Source organism: Hyla sarda, chromosome 9, assembly GCF_029499605.1.
Source record: "Hyla sarda isolate aHylSar1 chromosome 9, aHylSar1.hap1, whole genome shotgun sequence".
Lineage (NCBI taxonomy): Eukaryota > Metazoa > Chordata > Amphibia > Anura > Hylidae > Hyla > Hyla sarda.
This window is the reverse complement of record NC_079197.1, coordinates 39,616,618-39,633,991: the sequence shown is the minus strand read 5'-3', so window position 1 is coordinate 39,633,991 and position 17,374 is coordinate 39,616,618. Positions and strand designations below refer to the sequence as shown.

Sequence of the window (17,374 nt, the reverse complement as noted above, 5' to 3'; positions counted from 1 at the left end):
TTCATATGTTGTGCTATTTTAACTAAGGTTATTACACATTCAGTTCCGTCTTAATGAAATTAAATTGATAACTTTGCCTCCCAGTTTTATTGACCGTAGACATGAAGCGACTTTGTATGAAGTTTTTGATCAGCTTTGTTTTCTTTGTCTTATCTGCAGGGAGCAGCTTTGTGATCAGTGAAGGAAGCTTTCTTGATGTGTCAAACTGGGTAAACCCTGCCCAACTGTTCCTCTACTATCAAGCAAATGCCAGCTCTCAATGGGTGCGGGATCTCTGCGGCCAAAGAACAATAGATGCCTGTGAGCAGATCTGTGATCCCGAAACAGGTGAGTCAAGGGTTGACCTCATAAGAGTGATTAAATAAACCATGCTCTCATTCATAATACATGATGCTTGGGGTAAGTCTTTATGTACGAGCCCCAGGAATGCTTATAAATACCTTCTAATGCAGCCATTCACTTTTATTTTACATGTATAATAAGCAGTAAGGCTGGGTTCACTTATGTCCGGAATCCATCAAAGGTGAACTCAGCCACGATCTGGAGGCAAATGATGCCACAACTGATGACAAGTTGTCATCAGTTGTATGGCATCTGGCGTTCCCCTGTCCGATGCTCTCCAGTGTGTTCAACCATTCTGTGTCAAAATTGAGACGCTGAACGATTGCGAACTGTCCCATTTAAATGAATGGCATCAGTTCTAGCATCAGTTTCCCTCCGGTGCACTCCGGAGGGAAACTATGCCGGACACCTGATATATGTGAACCCAGCCTAACAATACTGTCAGTACTGATAAACAGAAGCAAAATGTCCAGCGCAAGTATCAAGGAACAGGATGTTTTATTCCAATAAAAGCCAAAAAGACCAGGAGAACATGACAAGGTGACGCGTTTCGGTCCTAAAACTGGACCTTATTCTAACTAAGGTCCAGTTTTAGGACCGAAACGCGTCACCTTGTCATGTTCTCCTGGTCTTTTTGGCTTTTATTGGAATAAAACATCCTGTTCCTTGATACTCGCGCTGGACATTTTGCTTCTGTTTGTTGGTTCCAGTCGGTGTTGCCCACGCCGGTCCTGGCGCGACGGGCTGAGGGAGTGAGCTGGACTACATACATCTTTGCTTGCTGTCAGTCCTGATGTAATAATTGGAAGATATTTGCTGGATTAACTACAGTATAAGATAATGGACAATGACGACCCTTTAGAATGTGGGAGAATCATACATATCCAGGTGTTTGCATTTGTGTTACACGCACTTTTGGTGCAGATTTGGATGCATATTTGTTGCAGACTTGCTGTGGATTTTACCCTTTGCAAAGCATTCACTGGATTCAAATCCATGGCAGAAATGTGAGCAGCTTCAGATCCCAGGGGTTCATAGTTGACTGAACATGAATAATTTATTTAAACAGTAATAAGTATGCCAGTGAGACCAAAAGGGATGTATAATCTAAAAACATTTAAGAACCTTAATTGCTGTTGAATGCATGTAACTTTAATAAAGGGGTGTTATCTGCTGGGTAGCCCGCTCTTATAGCTTAAGCGGTGAACGTTTAGAAGGAATATCTCTGCCCAAAAACACCAAAAAGCCAAATAAAAAGGGTACCCTCCCTAGGGAAGTATATTCTCTACTAAGAAAAACAAAGTGCCCACTAACCTTGGAGGGTTGTGCTGTACATAAACACAACATTATATTTCACAAGAAAAAAGATACAGTCTACTACTCTACAACCCAGCTCCACCATCCTCCCTCCATACCTAAATGCCATGAACAAAATTGCTGGTTCTGCATAGAGTTCTACTGTAGAACCACCATAGACAAATGTAGGTTTTAATTTTCCATTTCATTTGGTGTAGATGCACACATTAAACATGCAACAATGTGTTTTGGCGCCCAATCCTGTGGCTTTCTGAAGCCCAAAATATGTACCTAGGTAGGGAAGCAGAACATCTAGGTCTTGGTTCCCAACATGGAGAGCACACTAGGAACTTTAAACCACGTGTTTGGGTGTACCCGATGATATATGTATGTTTTGCTTCCGCCATCGTCATCATGTCCTGATTGATCTGTAATCGAGCCATCAAGGTTTGACAAAGGTCATTTGCAAATGTTTTGAAGCCCAGATAATGCCTCCCTCTCCCCATCTAAACATTTGGTCTTGACCAGTTAATGGTAACGAGCTCAGAAGATGATATTTTCTATAAATGTTGCAAACCCCCAATAATTCCCAGAAAGTAGACTCAGGGGTGCCAACAATAACCTGCTTTTCGTTTGGCCAAACTCACATATTTATATTGTTTTTTACATCCCAACTATAAACCTAAATTGATTGTTATTGGTATTGTTCTAGCTATAGCACATAAAAATATATTTGGCCGTGACAAGTACGATACCAATAATGAAAAACATACCATAGTTCTGATACTTTCCAATATGCCCAGAATTCCTCCTGCAATAATATCATAGAAGGGCAATTGCCGGTAATGGTATATGCACTAAAGGCTTATTATATGTAAATGTAAGCAAAGTGAAAAATAAATTTGCAGAAAGGTTCTCGAATAAGTCACTTCGTCTCTGCAGCACTTTTCCTTGTTGACTGCATTTACAATGTAACATTTACTTTAACTTTTTTTTCTTCCCTTTTGTTTTTTTTATATTGAAATAAATATTATTTTTCTTCAAATGCTTCATTGCTTCTGTATTTTCTCCACATTGACCTGAAAAAAAATAAATAAAAATACTAAGCAGTCTGGTAGGTAATAGCGCAGGGAATTTTTACTAGCAATAACCACGGGAAATATCTATCAATTCCTACTTACAGTACAAAAATAAAGTAGTGTAAAAGCAAAGTGCCAAGGCGAAAACTGCCTTGACATTTACTGCTGCCTGGAAACTAAATAGGTGTAAGAAGTGTATGAACTAATACTGAGGCTTAGAAATTGGCTTTCTCTCCTTGTCTTTCTATTGACAAATCAGATTCCGCACGTCACTGAGTGTATTTACAGACAATTTTTATTGAACGGAGCATGGATATGCATAGTGTAATGCTGAATGAGCAAAACTGTGTACCGAATAATGGCCAGACTTGGATGAATGGGGCACATTTTTCATGCCTACGAGGTAGGCACAATAATCTGCTGGATAATGGCTCCAATTCGCTAAACAATATTTCACAGTTACATATAGTAAAATTAAAACTTGAGGAAAACACTGTTTATTAAATCTACTAAATGTATTTCTGGTACTGAAGAAAGTTATATATATAAAAGCCCTACTTAAAGGGGTACTCCGCTGCTCAGCGTTTGGAACAAACTGTTCTGAACGCTGGAGCCGGGAGCTTGTGACGTCATAGCCCCGCCCTCTCAATGCAAGTCTATGGGAGGGGGCGTGGCAGTCGCCATGCCCCCTCCCATAGACTTGTATTGAGGGGGCGGGGCTTGACATCACGAGGGGGCGGGGCTGTGATGTCACTAGCTCCGACGCCGGCTCCAGCATTCGGAACAGTTTGTTCCAAACGCTGAGCCGAGGAGCCCCCCTTTAACAAATCTAGAAAAATAAATACAGAGGTAAAAAAAAAAGTTTCTAGATACAAAGACCTGACCTGCTTTTTTTACGCTGCTAAATGGAGTAGTACAGTTAGGTTCACACTTAGTTTGTTCTCTTTGTTTGGCATATTCACTAGGAACATTTATTGCGTCCATAGACTGTTGGTACAGAAATATATGGCAAAACAGTGTCTGACCAGTATATGTCATCTATATTAAAAAAAGCATTGTCAAGTAAGTGTATTAATACAACTATATGCAGAGGCAATCAATGGCAGACATGTACAACTATGTTAGGCTACAAATGAGTTTTATAATATCTATATCTATGTTGATAGCCAATCCCAAGGCCATAAGCATTTGTCAGCTACGTGCTGACACATTGCATGGGAACTAAAAAAAAGTTGTACTCTCCTGCCTTCTATTCCCCACTGGTGCCGTTGCTGGTCCCTGCTTCCAGACATTTCCTGGTCTTTGCTTCACACACAGGGCATAGCTGTGACACACCTCAGCCTAGATTGTGTGTTAAAAAGAGACCAGGAAGCACTCGACAGTAGGACTGGCAGTCATTAACTGGCTCTGGCAAGGGATCAGTAAAAGTGAGTACAGTCTTTTTTCTATCATTCCAATCTGAGCTTTTTTCAGGGTAAAATGAAGGCTCTAAAAGATGTCTTTAATACTATAATATATATATATAATATATTTAGCTACTATTAGCTGGAGAACCACATGCAAAAGGCCAGAGCCACTGGTTAGGAAACCCTGACCTATACTATCAGGATGAGTTCAGACACTGCAGACTTTTTGCTCTGTGGACTCTACGTCAGATTTGCTGTGGATCTTCTCAGTGCGGAAACCACATAGAATTAAAGGGGTACTCCAGTGGAAAACACATATTTTTTAAATCAACTGGTGCCAGATTTCTAAATTACTTTTATTTAAAAATCTTATTCCTTCCAGTACTTATCAGCTGCTGTATACTACAGAGGAAGTTGTATAGTTCTTTTTTGTCTGACCACAGTGCTCACTGCGGACACCTCTGTCCATGTCAGGAACTGTCAAATCAAAGCAGTTCCCCATAGCAAACCTCTCCTGCTCTGGACAGTTCCTGACACAGACAGAGGTGTCAGCCGAGAGCACTGTGGTCAGACAGAACTACACAAGTTCCTCTGCAGCATACAGCAGCTGCTAAGTACTGGAAGGATTAAGATTTTTAAATAGTAAAGTAGCTTACAAATCTATTTAACTTTGTGGCACCAGTTGATTTAAAAAAAAAATGTTGTTTTCCACCGGAGTACCCCTTTAAGAGGTTTTGAGCAACTTTCACATTCTCCATTACTGACTTAAAATTGGGACAATACAATATGGAAATACTAACAATATGTGAGTTACAGAAGTAGACAAATAGTTGAAAATAAGGTCTTTTGCCTTAAGCTAAGATTTTGATGGGCTGAAGTCACAGTGTGCCTCTGTGGCCTATGTATCAACAACAGGCAGATTTACTGAACGTCTTGCTGTGCCAGTATCCAAAGCATTATAAGTAGAAATACATTTGCAATAAACAGTAAAAGGACAAAAAGAATGCTCACTGTCAGACTGGTAAGATTTTTCTCTAACTACACAGAAATTGAGTTTTCATGGTTCCTGTGGTGCGGAGCCGAAATGTTTTTTGGACAGAAGCAGGAAGCAATCTATATGTGACAGTCGAAGTTTAAGTTTCTGCTCTAAGCAAGATTACGTGCCAAGTGGAAGTACATAATGTACACATTAGCCCTAGAATAATTTATTTTGTTACTCACCATAGACAAATGTCCCCATCCTGCATTGCTATGTCTTAGGTGTAAAACACATCGCCATATTACTCCGCAGCAAGTGAAGCTTTATCTTGGAGCCACTTTAAACATTACATTATGAACTGCATGAACAGCAATACTTTATCTCTGGTAATTACAGGTTATCACCAGGATTAGTTTCTTTGAGGGACATTTATCAATGTTTGCTTATGTATTCTTTTTTTTAGTAATTTTTTCCTTACTTTTTTTTTGCTTATGTGTGACTTATTTATCAACTGGTTTCAGCCTGTTGATAATTTTCTTTCACGTAAGCAATTTTTCCTTTTTTACTTTGGTAGTAGCTTTTTCTGCTCCATGTTTGAGCTGGAGTAAATTTAGTCAATTTTTAACGCTGTTGCGACTTTTTTTTGCGCAGTTGCGACTGTCGCAGTTAATAAATACCTGACTACCCGTAGTCCATTTTAAAATTATTACTACATAGTTAAGTTTTGGAAAACTTGCTTTTCTCGCTTTCCAGTCAAAATGTCGCACGAAAAATCGCGTAGTCGCAGTTGCGACAATTTTGCGACAATTATAGTAAAGAAAACCTGACCAAACCCGTTGATAAATGTCCATATTTGTCTATATATATATATATATATATATATATATATATATATAACTTGACTTCACCTATAGCATTGGCCTTTCCTGTGTCCTTGCAATGGCTTCCAAATACCCTCAGGACTTATAGTATGGCACAAAAAGGATAAAATGCAAACAGCAATCAGAAAGAAAATCATACAAACATGTATTAATAGAAGAAGAACAAAACAATAAATCCCCATTAGATGCCTGAAACTGGAGGTGATGGGGATGAATGACTCAAATTGATAACAGCCAATAGTCATAAATGGAACAAACATTGGCAAAGACAACACTGGAAGAATATGACTTTTTCTTTCTTTCCCTTTATCTCCCCCTATTCCATCCTGAGTTTGCTGTCCCTGTTATATCCCTGCACTAGCCCTGAACTAAAGTATGCAAACTAAACATGCAGAAGGCACTAAAGACACAGAAAAAAACACATGGGGGGAGATTTATCAAAACCTGTGCAGAGGAAGAGTGGTGCAGTTGTCCATAGCAAGCAATCAGATTGCTTCTTTCATTTTCCACAGGCCTCTTTAGAGGCCTGTGGAAAATGAAAGAAGCGATCTGATTGGTTGCTATGGGCAACTGCACCACTCTTCCTCTGCACAGGTTTTGATAAATCTCCCCCATAATGCTGAAAGCAGACTGAGAAACATTAAGCAGGGCTCAATGACTTTCATATACCAAACTGAGGAAAAAATCAATGCACAACATAGTTTGATACCATACAGAAAAACACCAATATTGGATTATTGGATTTAAACCAACCACTGAACTGCGAATGGAGCTTCAGTAAAAAAATTGATCCGCAGACGATCCTTTACATTGCTAGGAAACCAAGCCTAGCATAGGTCGTATCCAAAGGGTTCAGCAAGGCAAAATAAGAATTAATGTATAATGAAATATTTATTTATACAAACTTAAATACAACTAAAACCAAACAAACCTGGCCTAACAACAACATGTTTTTGAATTTCCCTTTATCAGATCATTAAGATAACCTGGCAAGGTTCCAAATGCAAGAATCAGCATACCGTAACAAGAAATAGATAAGGAACTCAAGACACAGGACATAGAGTAAATAGAAACTTAAAGGGGTACTCCACTGGAAAACATTTTTTTTTTTTTAAATCAACTGGTGCCAGAAAGTTAAACAGATGTAAATTACTTCTATAAAAAAATCTTCCAGTACTTATAAGCTGCTGTATACTACAGAGGAAGTTCCTTTATTTTTGAATTTCCTTTCTGTCTGACCACAGTGCTCTTTGCTGACCCCTCTATCCATTTTAGGAACTGTCCAGAGCAGGAGAAAATCCCCATAGCAAACCTATTCTGCTCTGGACAGTTCCTGACATGGACAGAGGTGTCAGCAGAGAGTAGTGTGGTCAGGCAGAAAGTAAATTAAAAAAGAAAAGTACTGCCTCTGTAGTATACAGCAGCTGATAAGTACTGGAAGGAACAATATTTTTTAATAGAAGTCATTTACAAATCTGTTCAACTTTTTGGCACCAGTTGATTTAAAAAAATGTTTTCCAGTGGAGTACCCCTTTAAGCGTTGAACCATTAAACTTGTTTTACTCTAGTCTGCATGGAGATTAAATGTGCACACGATATGCCAGTATATTAGCCATGGCACTTAGGTACATCAGTGTACCCTGGGTTGTCTGCCTATACAAAGTATGAGCCCACAGGGATTCATGACAATGTTTATTTTATGACAATATTTATCATACTTTTATTAGAAACTTTAGGGATTAAACATACTAATGTTTATGAATGTGTCCACAGGTCTATGCAGTTGTCATGATGGCTACTCTCCTGATCCAAACCATCCTCATTTGTGTGTACGTAGTGACTGGGGACAAAGCCAAGGGTACGTTCCTTCAAAGCACATTGAATTTTATGGTGACTAATATTGCTCTGCATATAAAAATTAGATTTGCAAGCTACAAGAATCTACATGTTAGGTTTCTTATCATGTCAGCATGTAACCAGATCGAGTCTCACAGAACCCACAGTAAAAAACACAACCTTATTGACGACACTTCACCCAAATGGGATTTCACCTGTAGCCTTAGCAATGAGCTCTCGCCCATCCCCCCTGTGGGGGGATGGGTGGGAGCCCATTGCTGAGGCTGCAGGTAAGGTCCAAAGTTGTGTTTTTTATTACAGGTTCTGTGAGACTCAATCTGGCTACATTGATAATCCTGTCCGAGGTGTCATTTACCGGTCCAAGGATAAGGCTGCGCACCCTTATTTGATATACTCCCTCCAAGGTGTTGTACTCTGAGCGCAACCTGCTTCGGTAAAAAGTAACTTATTCTGACCGTTCTTCTCCACCTATCTTGCGATCTTCACTGGGCGCGCACCCCCTCTATTTTTCTTTCTTTTGTTGCATAAATATTTAGCCAGCATGTTACAGATCTTGAATAGCATTTAAATCCTTTTTTTGTTGTTGTTGTTTTCCGGTAACATAAAATGCCCATCATTGCCCACTATTCTGCCTATTTTTTGAAGTTCTGTAGTTCTGAACTTGTAAATTCTACCATTGGAGGTCAAACCAGTGTCATTTTGGCCTCAGCTCCTCTGGCGGTATACATATACATATATATATATATATATATATATATATATATATATATATATATATATATATATATATATATATAGACACATATTGGATGATGAGACCGCACCAGCCAGCCAGGGATAGTAGTACAAGAGTCCAAAAATCACTGCACAATCAGGTCTTAGATCAATAAAAGCTGCTGTTTTTTATTCTCAAAATAAAGTGCAATGTTTCGGCTGCAATAGCCTTCATCAAGCATCTTGATAAAGGCTATTGCTGACGAACCGTTGCACTTTATTTTGGGAATAAAAAACACCAGCTTTTATTCATCTAAGACCTGATTGTGCAGTGATTTTTGGACTCATATATATATATATATATATATATATATATATATATATGAGTTAGTTGCATGGAATAGCTCAGATTTCACTAGTTCATCTGGTTACATTATGTATAACCAGTACTATTAAATCCTGAAGCTGAGGGAGGAAGATGTTTCTTGTTTCCACACGTTTGAGATTCCATTGCAAGCAAGTATCTGGGTTTCTTTGTCCATTGTGGAGACAGATGAAGGAGGTACTAGTCGGGTCTTAGTCTACTTGTCTTGCTTAAAGGGGTACTCCGGTGAAAACCTTTTTTCTTTTCAATCAACTGGTGCCAGAAAGTTAAACATATTTGTAAATGATGTCTATTAAAAAATCTTAATCCTTCCAGTACTTATTAGCTGCTGAATGCTACAGAGGAAATTCCTTTCTTTTTGGAACACTGATGACATCACGAGCACAGTGCTCTCTGCTGACATCTCTGTCCATTTTAGCAACCGTGCATAGCAGATGTATGCTAAGGGCAGCATGGTGGCTCAGTGGTTAGCACTGCTGCCTTGCAGTGCTGGGGCCTTGGGTTCAAATCCCACAAAAGAACAACAATAAATAAAGAGTTATTATTATTATTATTATTATAATGACGTCAGCAAAGAGCACTGTGCTCGTGATGTCATCAGAGAGCATTCCAAAAAGAAAAGAATTTCCTCTGTAGTATTCAGCAGCTAATAAGTACAGCAAGGATTAAGATTTTTTAACAGAAGTAATTTCCAAATCTGTTTAACTTTCTGGCACCAGTTGATTTAAAAGAAAAAAGGTTTTCACCGGAGTACCCCTTTAACCTACTAGACAGAGTTCATCTGTCTAATATTTTAGCTTATAAAATACATAAAGTAAAAATGAAATAAGGAGAGTTGTGTTTTGTTTGTTTGTTTTAGCAAATCTGTGTTCTATATGGAAATGTTATAATTTAATTAATTGTATTGTTTTGGCTTAGAATGTGTTGATATTGTGCAGTAGATTTTTAAATAAATAAATAGCTACATACTCCTTTTAGGCCATGGCCATACAACACACTGGAAAGGGGCTATGATCTGGTGACAGGACAGCAAGCACCCGAGAAAACCCTCAGGTAAGAATTTCTGCTATAAAACAAGAGTTTATGAATCATATAATCTGTGTGTGATGTGCATGGTATTAAATGTTATATAGTTAAAGTGGATATATATAAAGGGGGGGGCTAGCTATAGCCATTGTGTGTAATATAAAAAAATAAACCTCTACTTACCTCCAGTGCTCCTATGGTGCCTCTGGTGTCCTGCTCCAGTCCCCTGCAGCGATTGTCTTCCTAAGCTGTAGTATGACATGTTGGGCCCATTAAACACCCGGGCCCAATGTGTGATACTGCAGCTCAGTATATTGCTGGCCACAGAAATGTCCTACATCACCCAGTGATTTGCGAAATGGCAGGATGACACATTGGTCCTGGGTGCTTCCCGGGCCCATCAGTCACGCTGCAGCTCAGAAACATAATTTCATCAGGAACCAGAGCAGGGCAGCATTGGTACTGTAGGAGCGATTGAGGAAGGTAGAGGTTTATTTTTTTTCTAACCCACACAATGGGGGAGATTTATCAAAACCTGTGTAGATGAACAGTGGTGCAGTTGCCCAGAGCAACCAATCAGATTGCTTTTTTTCATTTTTCACAGGCCTCTTTGAAAATGAAAGAAACAAACTGATTGGTTGCTATGGGCAACTACACCACTTTTCCTCTACACAGGTTTTAATAAATCTCCCCCAATGGGCATTGTTAGGATGCTGTTTACAACCAGAACGAGTATACTCATCCTGGGGCCAGCGTAGGGAATAGCTAACATGGAGTGATAGATGGCAGCTATTTTAACTGCTTAGATACCACTGTCAAAACTGACAGTAGCATTTAAACAGTAGTGATGCGCATGATTATTGGTTCAGGGGTCAAACTTGCTCCTTGCGAAATGATTGCATGGAGCTGATCCTTTGTCATTGCAGCCTGAGGCTTTCTGAGGGCATTGCGTTCTCTAGCATCCTGCCACTGTCAATTTTATGTTGACAGCAAGTGAAGCAGAATGGCAATCGCCGAGGTATGTGAAACAATCTTAATGCTTTATTTAGCATAATACAAAAATGTGCAAGACAGTGCAGTTCAGCAACACCACAGGAGAGTTGGTTACAGCTTCATCAACATTAAAGAGACTTTCCCACTAAAATAATTTATCGCCTAACCATACGTGATGACTGGGGGATCCCCGACAATCTCAAGGACAGCCATCTGATGCTGAGGGACTGACAGACTTGCCAAGTATGATTGGCAGTTGGACCCCCAGTGATCACATATTTGTCACCTATCCTTTAGATAGGTGATATATGCTGATAGTACGAAACCCCACTAAACTTTATTTGATACCCTGATTTCTTCCGCTATCCTTGAAGAATAGTATGCTCTGTATTGTGATAATACATTAACACAGTTAAAGGGGTACTTTTTTTTGTTAATCAACTGGTGCCAGAAAGTTAAACAGATTTGTAAATTACTTCTATTAAAAAATCTTTACTCTTCCAGTACTTTTTAGCAGCTGTATGCTACAGAGGAAATTATTTTCTTTTTGAATTTATTTTTTGTCTTGTCCACAGTGCTCTCTGCTGACACCTCTGTCCCTGTCAGGAACTGTCCAGAGCAGCATAGGTTTGCAATGGGGATTTTCTCCTGCTCTGGACAGTTCCTGATACGGGCATCAGGTGTCAGCAGAGAGCACTGTGGACAAGACAAAAGAAATTCAAAAAGAAAAGAATTTCCTCTGTAGAATACAGCTGCCAAAAAGTACTGAAAGGGTAAAGATATTTTAATAGAAGTCATCTACAAATCTGTTCAACTTTCTGGCACCAGTTGATTTAAAAAATATATATTTTCCACCGGAGTACCCCTTTAGGCATTATCTACAAATATTTTATTCTGTAGTCCAGTGTCCACCACAGGTTGGGGAACATTACTGTAGACCATCTATAACGTAAGCAACCTTAAAAGAACTAGGGTCAATACTTTCCAACTGCACTAGTAACTATAAGCCAGCCTTGGTATGTTGCATTAAAGGAGTAGTCCAGTCCTGAAAAACATATCCCCTTTTCTAAGGATAAGGGATAAGTTTCAGATCGCGGAGGGTCCAACCGCTGGGGCCCTGGCAGCCTGCAGGAAGGGGGCATGTTGACCACCGCACGAAGCGGCGGCCGACACACTCCCTCAATACAGCGCTATGGCAGAGCAGTGATTGACGAAGGCAGCGCTTTTCAAGACTGGACTACTCCTTTAACAATTCATTTAAGAAACTGGAAAATGCTCTTAAAAACCTATGTAAAAGAAGTTTCATATTAGGACTATATGTACAGTATTTCTTTTGCCATTGCTGGAAGAGTTGTGCACAGTGCGATGATCTTCACTCGCCCAATGTTACAATTTAATCCTGTTGCTTGAGGTTCGGTACATTAATCTCCTTGACACAGTTTAATGAGAGTGAAAATTAATCACCGGTCTCGGGAGATATTCGGCTTTTGTGGTGTGGAGCTACACACTGTACTCCGAGTAGAGAAAACAGGAAGTTGTTTATTTTGCTTGAGGTTGTAAATCTTGTTCAATAAACCTCATAAAATCATATTTAATTATACAATGGTTAACCATGGTTTTAACTAACAGTCGCACATAAATTCAGAGTGTTCATGATATGGCTCAACACATTTCTTTAAAATCATTTATAAAAATGAAAGCCCTAAAGACTCCATTATTTGCCACTGTATTTTTAAGGAAAAGTTCTCCTTCTTTCCTAGTAGCCTAACTGGACTAAACAAGTATTGATAATGCAGCGTCACAGTAAAAACCAGAAAAATAAACAAAAATAGGCGCTATATGGGCTGTTACCCTTGATATACAAAGGTTATACAGGAAAACAGATGTGCGCTCACCCGATTCTGTCATGTTTTGGGCACGACACCAATGAAGGCCTTTCTTAACACCACATTTGGAGGTTGCTGCTGACACCAACTGAAGGTCCAGAAGGTGTTCAGTAAATTCTCGGGGCAGACTTGATTTTTTGATAACACCTGGAGAAAATGGTGATTATATGGCAAAACCATAAATTATTACTTATAATGTATAGTGCAGGAATCACAATACGGATATGGATTGAAAATAAGTTTATTTATTAAAGAGTAGCAGACCATGCATTATGAAGGAGGATTCTCTCTTCCTCAGGTCCATCAGGTTAGGTAATAATTTGGGGTTGCACCATGTAATCACCATTCAATCCCATGTAAACAGGGAATCAAGTCTGCCTTAAAAAATATTTAACCCTTTATTGACGGCCCTTATTTGTTTTTATAGCAGTCACTAAGGGGCTTTCGGCGGCAGCCGCCCAGTACGGTATGACAGCCAAGACCCACACTCACTGCCAGGAGCAGAGAAACCTTCATTCCTTGCAGGTTAACCAGTTACATACTGTGGTTTAACCCCTTAAGGACTCAGACCTTTTTTTACCTTAAGGACTCAAAACAATTTACGTTTTTGCACTTTCGTTTTTCTCCTCATGTTCTAAAAAAGTTCAATTTTACACCTACAGACCCATTTAAGGTCTTGTTTTTTGCATCCCCAATTTTACTTTGTATTGACTTTACTTATTTTAAAACATCATTTGAGGTGAAATGGAAAAAACATGCCATTTTGCAAATTTCTAGTGCTTCCGTTTCTAAGCAGTGCACTTTTCAATAAAAATGTCACCTTATCTTTATTCTGTAGGTCCATACGGTTACAGGGATGCCCAATTTATGTAGGTTTTATTTATTCTACTACTTAAAAAAAAATTATAACTTATAAAATTAGTATGTTTAAAATTGTCATCTGACCCCTATACATTTTTTATTTTTCTGCATACAGGTCTCATTTTTTTGCGCCATGGTCTTCAGTTTTTATTGGTACCGTTTTTGTTTTGATAGGACTTTTTGATAGTTTTTTATGAATATTTTTAAGGTATATGAAGTGACCAAAAATGCACAATTTTGGACTTTGGTATTGTTTTTTATGAGTACACCATCGACCGTGCGGTTTTGTGTATTTTACACCATCGACCGTGCGACTGTGTATTTTAATAGTTCGGACATATACGCATGATTATTTTTATTCTTTATTACATTATTTTGTTTAAAAAATGGGAAAACTGGGTGATTTGAACTTTTAATAGGGAAGGGGTTAATGCTCCTTTATTAACTTTTTTTAAATTTATTTTTTAGCCCCCATAGGGGGCTAAAACATACAATCTTCTAATTGCATATACTGATCAATGCTATGCCATAGCATAGCATTGATCAGTGTTCTAAGCTATGTGCTTCTCTAGCCTGCTGAGCAGGCATGGAACAGTAGATTGCCAATTGGATGAGGAAGAGGCAGGTGAGGACCCTCTCGTCGTCTGGAAAGCTGATCGGGACATCGCAATTTTGTCACGATAGACCCGATCAGCTCCACTGAGCTGCTGGGACAATTTTAGTTTTATTTTAGATGCTGCAATCTAAGGAGTTAATGCCGGGCATAGGCCCGATCAGTGGTGCCCGACATTAGCCGTGGGTCCTGGCTGCCAGTAGCAACCGGGACCCACGGGGTTTAGCTTGTTCTCCGCTGTTTAGAACGGTTTAAACCCCGTTAATGGGATCAGGGTGTACAGGTATGCCCTGCGTCTTTAAGGTGTGGGGATCCAGGGCATCCTGAACAGGTTAAACATGACCATGGAATATAACTGAGAAGTATAAAAAATATAAAAGTAGCGCTTCATAGTGAAATACCATCAAATGAGGTAAGGAGATAAAGACAGGTGTTACGCCGAGCGCTCCGGGTCCCCGCTCCTCCCCGAAGCGCTCGCAGCGTTCTCTTATTCGCAGCGCTCCGGTCAGACCTGCTGACCGGGTGCGCTGCGATATTGCTCCCAGCCGGGATGCGATTCGCGATGCGGGACGTGCCCGCTCGCGATGCGCATCTCGGCTCCCGTACCTGACCCGTTCCCCGTCTGTGTTGTCCCTGTGCGCGCGGCCCCGCTCCTTAGGGCGCACGCGCGCTGGGTCTCTGCAATTTAAAGGGCCAGTGCACCAATGATGGTGCCTGGCCCAATCTCCCTGATTAGTTTCCACCTGTGCACTCCCTGGCCAGATCTTGTTGCCCTTGTGCCAGAGAAAGCCTTTCCTTGAGTGTTCCTAGCCTGTGTTCCAGACCTCCTGTCGTTGCCCCTGACTGCGAACCTTGCCGCCTGCCCCGACCTTCTGCTACGTCTGACCTTGTCTCTGCCTAGTCCTTCTGTCCCACGCCTTCTCAGCAGTCAGCGAGGTTGAGCCGTTGCTAGTGGATACGACCTGGTTGCTACCGCCGCAGCAAGACCATCCCGCTTTGCGGCGGGCTCTGGTGAATACCAGTAGCATCTTAGAACCGGTCCACCGGCATGGTCCACGCCAATCCCTCGCTGACACAGAGGATCCACCTCTAGCCTGCCGAATCGTGACAGTAGATCCGGCCATGGATTCCGCTGAGGTGCCGCTGTCAAGTCTTGCCGACATTTCCACGGTGATCGCCCAGCAATCCCTAATGATCACCCAACGAAATCACCAGCTGTCATACTTGACCACCGTGACACAGCAACTTCAGTCACAGATACAGCAGCTGCTGCCGCAGATACAGCAACTTCAGTCACAGACACAGCAGCTGCAACAGCAACAACCATCTCCTCCGCCGGCTCCTGCAACTCCTCCGCAGCGACCGGCCGCTCCTAACCCCCGCTTGTCCCTGCCGGACAAATTTGATGGGGACTCTAGACTCTGCCGTGGTCTCCTGCCTGGGAAGGCCCTGCCATGGGCCACACCGCTCGGAGCACCTCTCTCACAGTATCCTTTGCAATCTACCCCTGTGCATCCCGCCGAGGAGGCTATGCAAGTGGATCGGTCTCGTCTGACCCCTGAAGAGAGGACTCGCCGCAGAAAGAAAGATTTACTTCTATACTGCACTGTGCGTTACCGCACAGAACCCCTGCTCTTGAGCATGGAACTGCATCTCGAAAAAATTGAACTTTTTGTTTTGCCCAAATGCTCCTCTGAAGTCCTCCTCGGTCTGCCATGGCTCCAACGCCACTCCTCTACCCTTGTCTGGACCACCGGTGAGATCAAGAGCTGGGGTGCTTCTTGCCACAGAAAATGCCTCACGTCTGCTCCCAGTCCCGTCAGTCAAACCTCTGTGTCTCCTCCTTTACCTGGTCTCCCCAAGGCCTATCTGGACTATGCTGTGTCTCCTCCTCACAGCCCCCGTCCTGTTAACACTCTGCCCTGTGCCAAGCTTTACCCTCTTCCCTGCCTCCCCACTCCCACGCCTTCTTATGTGCCCGCTGTTGATGAGGTTTCCCGGGGCTTCGCCACAGTCTGGAAAAAGACTCTAAAATCCCTCATACTAGCCTCATCCCGGGTGAAGAAGCTTGCCGAAAAAAAAGAAGAACTCCTCCTGTTTTTGTGTGGCTCTCCACCAAGTATATCCGCTTCCGTGTCCCCAGTTTTAATCTGGGACCACGTTATCTTGGACCCTTTGTAGTTAAGTGCCCAGAGGAGAGATCTTGGGAACCTTAGGACAACATCCTGGACAAAAGTCTTATCCTCAGGTTCTCAGGCTCCAAGAAGAGGGGGAGACCCAAGGGGGGGGTACTGCTACGCCGAGCGCTCCGGGTCCCCGCTCCTCCCCGAAGCGCTCGCAGCGTTCTCTTATTTGCAGCGCTCCGGTCAGACCTGCTGACCGGGTGCGCTGCGATATTGCTCCCAGCTGGGATGCGATTCGCGATGCGGGACGCGCCCGCTCGCGATGCGCATCTCGGCTCCCGTACCTGACCCGTTCCCCGTCTGTGTTGTCCCTGTGCGCGCGGCCCCGCTCCTTAGGGCGCACGCGCGCCGGGTCTCTGCAATTTAAAGGGCCAGTGCACCAATGATGGTGCCTGGCCCAATCTCCCTGATTTGTTTCCACCTGTGCACTCCCTGGCCGGATCTTGTTGCCCTTGTGCCAGAGAAAGCCTTTCCTTGAGTGTTCCTAGCCTGTGTTCCAGACCTCCTGCCGTTGCCCCTGACTACGATCCTTGCTGCCTGCCCTGACCTTCTGCTACGTCCGACCTTGCTCTTGCCTTATCCCTTGTACCATGCCTATCTCAGCAGTCAGAGAGGTTGAGCCGTTGCCGGTGGATACGACCTGGTTGCTACCGCCGCTGCAAGACCATCCCGCTTTGCGGCAGGCTCTGGTGAAAACCAGTAGCTACTTAGAACCGGTCCACCGACATGGTCCACGCCAATCCCTCTCTGACACAGAGGATCCACCTCTAGCCTGCCGAATCGTGACAACAGGAAGGAGCTCCTTACCAAAGTTGGTTGTGTAAACCCAGCTAAAGCCTTGCTGCTCTTAAACAACAGACATAGACAGCACGA

General features: G+C 41.9%; 1 protein-coding gene across 3 annotated transcripts in view; it reads left to right on the top strand.

Annotated features, from left to right (window-relative positions):
* The window catches only part of ASTN2 (astrotactin 2), a 759,531-nt gene that overhangs the window by 404,186 nt on the left and 337,971 nt on the right, over positions 1–17,374 (top strand). For all 3 annotated transcript variants that reach the window (XR_008847822.1, XM_056539747.1, XM_056539746.1), the window contains 3 exons: positions 160–327; positions 7,757–7,841; positions 9,918–9,992. Coding sequence is in view for 2 of the 3 variants with exons in the window: in XM_056539747.1 (XP_056395722.1) it covers positions 160–327; positions 7,757–7,841; positions 9,918–9,992 (328 nt within the window). In the remaining variant the exon portion in view is untranslated. The remainder of the gene's footprint in view (positions 1–159; positions 328–7,756; positions 7,842–9,917; positions 9,993–17,374) is intronic.